Here is a 12,883-nt window from a genome sequence, read left to right as displayed (position 1 = left end):
CCTGCATATGAATGTGACAGCTCTGGTAGAAGATGAAGGATTCTTGACTTGGAAAGACCCTGAGAAACCAAATGTGACTTCAAAATTGGCCCTGCTTTGAGCAGGGGCGTTGAACGAGGTGACTTCCATGATCCCCTTCCAGCCTAAATTATTCAGTGATTCTGATTCCAGTTGTGTCTAGATGTTGGTTCAGTCACTGTTTAGCCATAGATTTATCCCAGTCTAGGTAGTACAATTCTGTTTGTGTAATTACAGTGATGAAATATTTCTGTTGGTAGCAATCACAAAGAATCTAAATAGATACGTCTTTGTTTAATTTTAGCAAATTGAGGGAGTGATCTGAGACTGTAAAATAATGCTTAGCATCATAGAAAACTGAACTAACTACTATTACTTTTTTCCCATGAGGACAGATTTTATTTCTTTTAGGACAATTTCAGCAAATAAGATCATTCTTGGGGGTTTTTGTAGCAAGGTATCTCCTCTTCCATCACTCCCAAGAATTTGCTGTAATCTCAGTTGCTGTAATCTCAGTGTCTCTTCATTTATAAGCCTAATGTGCAAAAATGTCTAATCACAGTTTCCTGTAGGAGAAACTAGACTAGTCATGACGGTTACAGAGGGGAAGTTTGTATCCTGTGTCTCAGAAAGGAGAAGCTGATAGGGATTTTGTTTTAATTTTCTTGTATTTCGCTTTGGCTTTCTCCCACTTCTCCCTGCACTCAATAATGCACTTTTGGAGCCTGCTAACAGTTTGGAGTCTGAAAGCACTGTCATCAAAGTCACTTCACTAGCTGAACTACATCAGTACTGGAGGGCACCAACCTTGATTCCTAGAGATGTTCTTTGTTGTCTAAGAAAGAAAATTGTCCTGGAGAATGCGTGCCATACCTGCATCTAGGGGCTACTTCTTTAAAGAAGTTAAATGAAGACCTAAAGGTTTTGTGGTTGCAGAACTGGGTAGCACAATAATATACTTTGTTCAAAGAAGTTTTGGGCCAGATTTGTTAGTTTCTGTAGATGGATACTGCTGAGATTGAAAGGCACATATATGCTGGAAAAAATTATGTATTATGTTTTAAATAGTAGTATTTTTATTATTTTGACAGTTTGTTATTAAAGAAAAATGTTTCAGTGCAGACATCCATGCAGACGTGTAGTGTGAAAGTACTCTAATATTTTGATCTGTAGTTTGAGAGGTACATGAACAAAGATTTTTCTACATAAACTCTTACTGCATGGATTGTATTTCACTGGTGCACAAGCTATATTTTGATGACCATTTATCTGTGAATAGCAGGCTTATTAACATCTCTTCAATAAAATAAAAAAGGGCATACCATTTCCAGGTATCTTACCTTATCCAAGGGCAGATGGAGAGAGTACGCTGCCTGCTAATAAAGAGGAACTGTACAAATCCAAATCGTACCATTAGCTATTGGCTTTGTAACTGAGAGAAGAGATCTGAAACTAGAGGAAGTAATAAGCTGGCAGCTGTATATTGGTAGCTAAGTATCTGCTATTACGTTGTTGATGCAGAGTCAGAAATTGAGGCTGTGAAATGTTAATTGGCTTGTTAAGAAGTGGGTGAGCATTGTGGCTTAGTTGATTAATATGATGCAACATTAAAAAGTGTCAGATGGAAAGGTTAGTTAGACTGGCAGATCTATGTTTAATCATTTAGACATTACTGGTTCTGAAATAGTAATATGACTTCTTCCATAAAATTTTCAATAATTAGTAAGTGTAACTTTTAATTAATGTTCTTTTAAACTGCAACATATTAAATATATTGTTCCCAGGATATTACAGTAAATGTTAGAAGTCATAGCAACCATTGTAAGCCAAACAATCTGGTAAGGAATTTTATGCTAACTTCATAGAAACACCTTCACCAATTTAATGCACATATGTCGCTCAGAAGTAATGGTATATTTCAGATGCAGCTATTTATGCAAAGAAGTAATAGTACCTTTAAATTCTTTCTATGAATTCTGTATGTCTTGCTTCTCCTTATTTCAACAGGTGACTGAGCTAGAGTGTGTGAGCAGTCAAGCCAATGCAGTCCACACACATAAAACAGAATTAAACCAGACGATACAGGAATTAGAATCTACACTGAAGAAAAAGGAAGAGGTATTTGCTAACATTTATTCTTAGCTTTTCTGGTGTATCCTTTCTAAAGGTTTTCAATATTAACCTTGGGAGAGTTGAAAAATACTGTGCTATTTCCTATAGATATTATGAAGTAAAAATCCATTTTTCAGCTTCTTTGAAATGATTATTGTTTTTCCTTTTATATAATTACATCAGTCCAATATAGAGTTGGGCATCTGAGCAACAAAAGATGTGATTTTTTTCCTGTTTGCTTTCACCAAGCATCTTTCTTTACAAAAGTAAGTCTGCGTTGGGACACACATGATTTCTTTAGAGCTCTCATCATACTGATGCATTCCAAATTCACTACGAAGTGAAGCAGTTGTAAGCACAGCTTTCCTTTTTCTGGAGAGTGAAGCTCATAGCAAGAAACAAAATAAAGCTCTTTTTCAGGCCACTCTGTTTTTCAGACCATTTCGGACTAATATAGCTGACTTCTGTGATCCCTAAGATCAGTCCTTTTCCTTCATTTATGCCAACCCCCCACCCTGTATTTGAGGATGTTTGTTGTGCCATCTGCCTTGGGCTGGACCAGCAGCAGGAAATAGGAGGAATTAGAATAACATCTACTTTGGCATGCGTCCTAAGGGAAAGCAGATTTGTATCCTAAAATGATACAGAATTGCCCCTTTATAGTGGTGGAAAAGGGATGTGGAAGGCGTGGATTTGAAGGAGTGTTTGCCCAGTGTAGTAACAGGTTCCCTGAGATTTCCGTGATGCACAGTAGGCATTGATGTATTCATTCACATGAGCAGTGCGTCTATATCTATTTCTTGTCTCCAGCAGTGGCTGTTGTTAGGCTGCTCTTTCAAAGGAGGTTGCAGGAGACACAGTAGTTATAAGGTAGTATAAGTTATAAGGTAGTAGTTCTAAGTTATATTTCCTCCAAAATACTTAAGAGGTTAGTATCCAAGTGTTAAGGTTGCCCATTTTGGTGCCCATATTGGTGCTCTTTTGAATTATGCTGAACTGTTGGATGCAAAGATATCTTTCAAGAAGGAGTTCTAGGAGTTAAACGTACCCCTCTGGGGAAGGTATTAGCTTTAATACTTTTTAGTTTCATTAGCTGTTTTTGTTCTTGTATCTTGAGGGTAAGCAAAGCACAATTCTCTTTCATTATTCATTATTTTATATATAGTTGTTATTTTTATACCTTATTACTTTCTGCTTCCTAAATTAAAGGTATTATTTCTTTTAGACTCTTTTTATAGAAATCATTGGTCAAAGCAGACTATTTTTTATGCTCAGCCCCGTTGCTAGTGACATAATAAGCAGCTCACAGATGAAAACTGGATTTTTGTCTTGAAAAAGATGCTAAAGGGTAGACTAAAATAAAACTTAGAGTATAAAATTGTTTCTGTAATTATGAGGACCCTTAATTTTCCACAAAAAAATGTTTCAGATCTTTTGTGCGGAAGTGAGTCTTGTCCTTTTATAGCAAATAAAATACTTACCTGTATCGTTTATTCACAATGGAATTGCTGTTTTGGGATTGAGATTCAAGCATGTGGGGAGCAGAGCTTAAACTCCCTGTGCTGTGATAGGCAGTAGCCAGTTGGCAATTTTGGTACCACTGGAATGGTTTCCTCAGAAGCATCAGGGGCCAGCTTACCTGCGCTGAGCCCAAGTCAGGTAATGTGTTGTTCAAGAGATTGTTTCTTCTCCCCCAGGAAATAGAACGATTGAAACAAGAAATTGACAATGCCAGAGAGCTCCAGGCACAGAGGGATTCTTTGACCCAGAAGTTACAGGTGAGCTACAGTGCGTTGTATTGATTTAGATGGAAGGGAAAAATGATCAGCAAGTGAGCAGTTCACATGAGCAACTTGCACTCTGTTTACTGATGTTGCCCGATAAATAACAAGTTAGATTGTGTTGCAAAGCGTTGGGCCAGGATACTTCCACCTGCTGTAAAATGGTATCTTTCTCTTGAGGGAAGAGTTTCAAATTTCATTTAGAATTCCACAGAATATTCTCTTGTTAGCAGATGTCCTTCATTAACACACGTTCTGGGCAGTTTGGATCTTATTTTCACAGTAGTGTCTTCCCACAGGTCTGATGTGCCACAACACTATCAGGTGTTGTATCGTCATGTTGGAATGAGTCTGTATTTATCTTTTAAACGTAGTTTGATAAGGTAAAGGTTAAAATGTTCTTGTGTGGTACAGACTTTGAAAACATAATTTGACATTTTCTTGGAATTATTTAGAATAATTTTGTTTTTGTTGTTGTCCTGGGTTGTTTTTTCACTGTGTGTAAAGCTAGATACCTTAACCTATTAGAATCAGCATACCCAGTCTTCCACTCTTGTGAATCAGTTTACAGAAAGCCCCAGTATAAAGTATAATCTGTACTGATACTGTGAATCAGTACAGAAAGCTGCCAGTTTAATAACCTTGTAATGGAAATGTTTTCACTCAGTGTAAACAGATAATAACTGCTACTGAAATCTGTGGGATCCATAGTGCAAGACTACCTGGTTCAGTAATTCTTAAATAGAGTCACAGATGAGTGACTAAGGCCCTCCTTTGCTACAGCTGAACCCCTGTCCTTTTGTTACTGAGCTAACTAGCCAACACAGGCATGCCTCCCTTGTGAAACACCAGCCTTCTGAATGAGGCTGGCCCAAAGTTTAGATGAGTTTAAACTCTGTATTCAGACTTCAGAGTTTTGACACAACTGGAGGCTCAGGCATTAAATAGTTCCAAACCTAAAGTGCTTAAAGATGACCCGCACTATTCTAAGGCCTGACCTAATTCATGATAAAAGCAATCTTCATCAGACAATCCACAACTTAAAAATTATTATGCAAATTTCCTTTGAAATTGATTATATGAATTCAAACTTCCTTGAATCTCATTTTAGCCTGCAGAATAAACTGCATAAGAACAAAATGAGTTAATCATTTTTCCATGTTCTCAAGTCAAATTATTTGTAGAAAGTATGTTATGATGGTGTTTCTTTAAAAGACTATTTTGAGTATATCTGTGCTAGTCTGTTCCAACATCCCTAAAAATTCTTGCTGGGTTTAGACTAAGCATGGAAGTTTTCAAATGAAAAGGAACTTATTTGAGAGATTCCAAAAGGAAATTATAAACAAAGTTGGAAATTCATCTAACAGTACAATACAATAAATGCACTATAAGATCTCAGGAAAAGTAATAATGAGCTGAGAATCAGCTATCCTTAGCAAGCAGAATTATGAGGGACTAGTAAATGATTAAAGATGTTTTAGAATTAGAAAATGCTACGCCTTTGTTAAAAATTATACTTGACAGAGTTCAGCCGCTTCTTTGTGGTATTATTTGGATATTTATATCTTTAGTAACTAAGTGAATATAGTGCATATACGTGTCCATATATTACTTTGTAGGTAATCGCTTAATTTCTCAAAATGGTTCTATACAAAAAAATTTCAAGCTGTCATAGGATCCAAGTTAAAAGTTGTCTTTCTTCATCTTAAAGTTTGTTACGGACCTGAGGCAGCCAGGGTAGGAAATCTTGTGTCTTTGCTTACTGCTATACTCTTTCTGCTTTGATAACACTGGCCCTCTCTGAGCCACTTCACCCTGCATCTGTGATGTCAGTGCAATAGCATTTTCTTCTGTAGCTCTAGACTAACCATCCTACATCTGTTCACTTAGTTGACTCATTTGTTTTCAGAGTGATTGTCTCCAGGGTCCATATCTGTTCATCTTGCTCTTTTTTCTTCTGCTTTACTTTTTCCCCCTTGCGTTTGCAAATAGATTATGTAACTCTAAAATATTTTGGAATTCAGCCTGTATGAAAACCACTATACAAAGAAATTATTATATCAAGGTGTACTGCATTTCTGACACACTCATATAAGAGAATGAATTAGAAATCCATCATTGATAAATTCCAGTGAGGAGCATATGTTATCACAGTGAAGGGTAAGTATTGAGGCCCTTATTACTTAATAATTTCATCAGCAACGTAGAGAAGGCATACCAATGAGTCGTGATCCGTATGACTCTCAGTAAATCAGGACATCTTTATGAGTATGGCAGATTCCAAAACATAGCTGCTATGTGTAGTTTGAATATTTTATTCTGATCCTTGCACTGAATTCTACAAGAGATTATTATAGTGCAAACAACAGGCACAACTTGTTACTAATTTATGTCTTTTCTAAATGAAGAAAATATACAAGAAATGTATATACAAGAAATTATGCCTGCTGTAAGAGGAGTTTGAGAAAAAACAGCGTAAAATAAACCTTCTAAATGCCCTGAAGGTATTAGAAGAGTTAGTTGATTATTAGCTGAGATTAACAAATAAAGTGAAATGACACGACTAGGGGAACAGAACACATTGCATGAACAGCTCTACATTGCTTCCCATCAAGAAGTAACAATTTTGGAGTAGACTGACTTGTCTACTGCACATGAATGAGATATGAACTTGTAATGCAATGACATTGCAAAGATCATTAGTACTAATACAGGATATGTGTGCGTAAGGATCTAATGTAGAAGTTGGGGAGTAGCGTTTTCCCGAAGTTAGGAGCAAAAGCTTCTGGCATATTTCAGTTAGTCCTACTTCCCGTAAGTCATTACATGGGTTAGGCACAAATTAAGGAGACCTAAAACAGGGAAGTATGAGAGAAAGTATATCTGAGGAAATATTTGGGAAACTAAATGGATATCGTTTAGAAAGTAGATGTCAGGAATGGAATATGAACTACCACAGGCATACACAAGCTGGAAATTTAAACAAAAGAAAGGAACTCTTCTAGTTTGAAGGATATAGAGCAATGAACAGTAATGGAGAGTTAGAGGAAAAGCCTTATGCTGGACATGGATAGAAGTTACTACATTTAGAGTAGAGCTTTTTTTTTTTTTTTTAAACTTGGGTGCTGTCACCCTAACACCTTGCAGCAGAACAATGATTAAGAGCATTTGAGGAGGGCCTGAAAGAAGATGTTCAGTGCTAGATACAGGCAAACGTGCTGTTCTGCAGACCAAGATGGTATGCGTGTCATGAAATAAAACGTTCATATCCATGGATTTGTTGCAAAATGATCCCTTTTATCACTTGCTTGAGAACAGTGGCAAGGAGAATATAAGATTGGTGAGTAGAAGAGGAGTACTGACAGGAGAAGCAGGAAGCATGAGAGAAGGTCAAAACATAGCAATCAGTTTTGTGTGAACAAAGAAAGGAATGACTCGTTATTACAGAGCTGACAGAACCCTAAATTTCCCTTTTTGTCCTCTACTGTAGTCATTAGGCCTCAGTGGGTCTTGACTTTGTGCAGTCATTTTAGTACTTGCCTAATGCTCAATTTGGAGTAGGCTCAGTGGAGGAGAACCTGCAGAAGATATGACTTCAGTTATAATTGCTCATTTGTAGCAATTGTGAGGTAACTAATCATTATGTAAGTAAATGTATTTTAATTGATACGGTTTCTTTTTCAATGAGTGTCCTTTAATGCTTCCACAACTATATTATTCCATATTAAACAGATTAAAATAATTCTTTTGTTGATCCTGGAAGCAAGGAGTAACTCCTGCTCTCACTTGTGCTATTCAAGACCAGTGATCAAAACTCAGTGATTTTTAACTAGCCCATTTACAAACAAGAAGCAAATGAAGTATTCCAGTTTAGTTTGGTATAACCCTTGGCTGTACTAGCATTCCCAGGCAGGGGAAAATCAGATCTGGCTCCCAGCCTCATCACAACTCACAGGGGTTATCGTTCTAAGCTCTCTTCTGTGATTCCCTGATGCTTTCTGCCTTTTCCACCTCTGCCTTTCCACCTGCACTGGTCCCAGAGCTCACCCCCATGATGGACACTGGGAGCTGACACAGAACATTGCACACATCACCTTACCCCTCATCTGCCCAGAGGTACACCAGCAGATCAGCACTGTTATCTCACCCCTTACAAGTGGAAATATGTTTTAGGCAACTGACTTTGTCACAAAGCTGTCTTTTTACATCTGTCACTCTTGACTGCCCAAATACATATTCTCTGTGGGCCAGGGTGTCTCATGTGGTGCAGCTGAGATCACTCCGGTGTAAATACTAATATGTACATTTGCTTTGAGGCAGAGAGAAGAATAAAATAATAAAAACAGTAGAAGAGTGGGAGGGCAGAAAGGAGAGTTAGTCATAATGGGAGAAAACGATTGCAGCAGAATGCCAAATAGCCCTCTGTAGCAACTGGATGAAACTAGTTGTAAAAACTCATAGGAGCTCCATTAAGAGTTCCAAATACAACTTTGTATTAGTGATTTGTGCCACAAAGAACTGCTGTAAAGGTAAGTGGTGATTAAAAAATGTTAATGTACAGAAATACTAATTTATTATGCACTTTTCCAGAAAATGGCTGCTCAGGGTATAAGGTGTACTAAGTGCACAGTCCCTGTACTGTCTTTGAAAGTGCTTTTCATACCTGAAATTATGAAATTCGTTATGAAGTTGAGAAATGTACAATGAATGAGACAAACTCAAATAACAATATGCCATTTCAGACTGGTTATACCAGTAATTTGATATAAGAGAGGGGACCCAACCTGCATAAATTAGAGCAGCTGTAACCACGCTTCTCTTTCAAATGCTACCCAGCGTTGTTAGCGGCCCCAGCACAGAGCTCTCTCGCTCGTTCTAGCTGGCATGAGGCAAAGTGGCGCTGTGCTGTAACTCTCAGTGACCAGGGGCTTCTCTTCCTCATGAAAGAGAGCAGGACTTGCTCAGTGCCAGATCCCATCAGCTGCCTTCCAAGTGCTGCTATTTCGTCTTTCCACCTGTTATATTTAAATAGCTTGTATGTATGGCAGCTCACTAATAATTCACATGCTCTCCGTGCTCCAGCAGCTGTTGCATTACAGACATTGCAGACTGGTGCTCCAGAGCAGAGGACAACTTTTGAAAGACTTTTCCCAGCAAGACAAGATATTCAGCTAGCATTTGCTGTTTAAAGTTTGTTGCAGATGATTTCACCTTGTGATCAGTATAGCTAGTTTGTATTTCAGTCTTAATGTTCAGTGTGAAAAGGCATATAGTGGGGGTCAGTACTAAGGTAGTACTCGTTCACACATAAAGCAGTATTATTTGTGAGCTATGAGACTGTTTAATATGGACTATACCCTTGAGCAAGTCACTGACTAAGTGGTTTTCTCCATGTCCAAAAGTTTCTGTTCTATAGATGAATTAGTGAAAAGATGGAAGAAAAGAATTGCTTCTGATAGTACACATTCAATCCTAACAAAAATTCTGGTTCTGGTTTTGGTTTAGTGGAAACTTTGAAGGGTCACAATTTCTTTTAAAAAAGCAAATTGACAAAAATAGCACATGAATGCCAGCAGAAGGTTAGACTGCTTTCTGTTTATAGACAACACATTAACATATTATGTATTTTCTCTGAAGGAAGTAGAAATTCGAAACAAAGACCTGGAAGGACAGCTGTCTGATCTAGAGCAACGTCTGGAGAAAAGTCAGAATGAGCAAGAAGCTTTTCGCAATAACTTGAAGACACTTTTAGAAATTCTTGACGGAAAAATATTTGAACTAACAGAATTACGAGATAACTTGGCCAAGCTAATAGAATGCAGCTAAAGAAAATGGGATTTCAGTGCCAATCAGCTTAAAGATGCACTGTCTCTCTTCATAGGACTGTGTTGGGCTCTGCATCAAAGTTGCACAAAATTAGAAAATGCTCCTCTAAGAGGGCTTGTTTTAAATTTGAGTCATATTTGAGTGCAAAATTTAGAACTCAGCTTGTAGCTAGTTGAAGAAAAAAACAACAAACAAAAAAAACTTGAATTACAAATTACCTCCATGTACATTATTGGCCATAGATAACTTGAAAGATATTAACAGTAATTGAATGCAATCCTTTTCTAATTATGAGTGAGGGAAGAATTAGCAGTGTCCCAGGTCACATCCCCTTTTTGTTTCAGACACACTATAGGTTATCTGCTGTTTTATTTATTTGAGATATTTAATTGCTGTGTTTTGTGCAAAAACTTAGTGATGACAGCCCTGTATTTTGTTGTAATCTTAATAATTTCTCAGGATACTTTGCACTGTGGAGAAGCAGTGCCATTACCAATTTATTCTTGCCAGGAGTGAGAGAGAGTTGCATCTTTAAATGAAACAAAGTTACTATACCTGCTTGTATAAAGTTCTTCCTTTGGGATTTTTTGGTTGGTTGGTTGTTTTTTGTTTTTTTTTTATATCTATACACACACACACACACACACACACACACAGGAAGATACCGTATTTCTTTTATGGAGTTTACTCTGGTGTTCTACAATATTGTCCAGTGTAAGGTTTACTTTTTCATATGAATTCCATGTAATTACAGTGAGATACTATCTTCCACTTTATTATATATTTTGAAGCCAACCAATGATGGCAGGTGAGTTCCCCAAGAAAAAAAAAAAGAATTTTAAATGTCAAATTTGACTTGCACAGATAACAAGAAATAGCCAGTGATTTATTTTCTGGCATTCTTAAATATCAAATATATATGTTCAATTAACTGTTAACCTGTTTTGCAGGAGACTTTTTCATTATGTCACATGAATTTCAGGTTTTGTGGATAATGGCTTATGGGGAGCACTGTTTATAATAGGCATCGTTAAGGCCATAGAGCTTTTGCAAGGTTTTACTCGTACATTGAACTTGTCGAGCCAAGAAAGCTGTTTCTAGAAGTTTTGTTGTCAAAGCAAATTGAAATGGAGACATATTTACTCTTTTATGGGTCTTCATATCACATCTTTATTGAAACTACACCAGGCAATATTTTGAACTGTTAACTAAATGTTTAAAAACAGGAAATTGAATTCAATTATCCTCAGTGAGCAGGTTTTAAAGTTATTTTGGTGTAATTTTAACAGACTTTTGGCAAACACGCATTTCTTTATATAATAGATTTATTTAAAAAAAAAACTATTTGAAAGGTAAGCCAAGTTGTCATGTGTCTTGCATCAAAGTACATTCTTGCCATAAATTGCTTGTAATGTTGAAGAGGGCTTTTTTAAAATGTATGAATAAGTGTCAGACTTCAGAGTCGAAAGATGCACTGACCTTTGTTTGCTCCCCAAATTAATTTGAATGTTAAACATGAAATCTAGCTGCTTATTAAATTTGTATAATACAGTTTTCTCCACTTAGAGACTGCTATTCAAAACTAGAAAAGATAAGTTTGTTTTTATGTGTGTACTGGATGTATACACATATAATACACACAGGTTCTCATTTATATTAGAAATATATACTTTATTTCTAAAATACATTTTTTTTTCTTTACTAGTGATTTATCAGGTGTCTCCTGAGCAGTCAGGAGAATGGTTTAGGTCAAGTTCTAAACCGTCATGTATTATACTGTATGTAACGTACACAATGTTTACGTTTTCTCCATATTTTTAGGGTATTTTCTCACCTATTTTATTTATTGAAGGGGCGGGGGGAGCTTGGTTCAGCGTGCTACTGGTTGAAAACTTCGTGGTGAGCTACATGTTTTTCATTTGATGGATTTTAGATGGTGATGTGTATAGCTTCATCAGATCCAGGTGAGAAGATACCACCAGGTTTTGATTTACCTGGGGATATTTGGGCCTGATTCTTCTGTCACTAGCACTGCTGTAAACCACATGTATCCCTAGTGATGTCAGTAACGTTCAGTTCGCATCACGTTTATGCAAGTGTACGGAGAATCTGGCCCACGAGTGCTCAGTGGATATAATTAGGACAAAGAAAGAATAAAAACAATAGAAAGTTGATGCTGGAATAAATGTAATATTATTTTTAATGATATTATTATTGACATTTTTAAAGATATGATGTCATTTACATGTGGGAGAATAGTGGACAAAAATATTTCCACTTAAATTTTGTGTATATGTGTGGTACATGAGTATTTCTATGTATACGTACACACACATATGTATATACAGAACATGGAAAAATTTAGATGTGCACATTTTTAATATTTTCCTATTGAAATTAAATTTAAAATTGGAAATTGATATTTGAGAATTTCTTTTCTCATACAGGAGATATGCTTCATTTCACTTTTTAAAATAATACAGTTACTGAGGGCTGCACCTTTGAATTCCCAAATAGTCATCAAACATATATATATATTGGATAAGGTGGACATACGTGCACATATAAATAAAATCCTATTACTGAGAGTACTTTAAATGTTCATTTACAGTAGGTGAGTGTTTAGAAATTTTAATCTAAAGTTCATATTTAGGTGGCTATACCTACTGGAGCCTCTCCACTTCTGTTTTAAGATAATAATTTGCCTATTTGAAACATGACTTTTCCCAGAGACAGGTATTATGCACTGTATTTATGTTTAGATGAATATACACACACACACACACACACACACACACACACACACACACACACATATATATATATATATATATATATATATATATATATATATACATCAGAAAAGTTTTGAGTAGTATAGCCTGAAAATGCCAACATGAACTTGCCCAGGAGAGGAGAGCAGTCACATTGCGCATAACTTCTTATATGGCAAGTATGAAGTCTTGCAGAAAAAAAGGGCAGAAGAATTTTTTAAAAACTAACAAAAATACCCAACAAAAAGAAAATAAAAATCAAAAATACAGGTTTTATTTTGAAATACACTTGCTGTTCTCTGGAGAATGTACTTTTTCTCTTTATTTTTTTCTTAACTCTTTTCCAAGTATGTGCAAGTGATAGCAGCAGCT

General features: G+C 36.3%; 1 protein-coding gene across 4 annotated transcripts in view; it reads left to right on the top strand.

Annotated features, from left to right (window-relative positions):
• LOC104152994 (homer scaffold protein 1) overlaps positions 1-12,157 on the top strand; it is a 120,660-nt gene extending 108,503 nt beyond the window's left edge. For all 4 annotated transcript variants that reach the window (XM_068927905.1, XM_068927906.1, XM_068927904.1 and 1 more), the window contains 3 exons: positions 2,026-2,136; positions 3,828-3,908; positions 9,549-12,157. In XM_068927905.1, the coding sequence (XP_068784006.1) occupies positions 2,026-2,136; positions 3,828-3,908; positions 9,549-9,737 (381 nt within the window). In that variant the 3' untranslated portion in view covers positions 9,738-12,157. The remainder of the gene's footprint in view (positions 1-2,025; positions 2,137-3,827; positions 3,909-9,548) is intronic.
• Positions 12,158-12,883: the final 726 nt, after the last annotated feature.

Source organism: Struthio camelus, chromosome Z (assembly GCF_040807025.1).
Source record: "Struthio camelus isolate bStrCam1 chromosome Z, bStrCam1.hap1, whole genome shotgun sequence".
In the NCBI taxonomy this organism is placed as follows: domain Eukaryota; kingdom Metazoa; phylum Chordata; class Aves; order Struthioniformes; family Struthionidae; genus Struthio; species Struthio camelus.
Note: the sequence above shows the minus strand (reverse complement) of the source record. Positions and strands in the feature narration are given on the sequence as shown.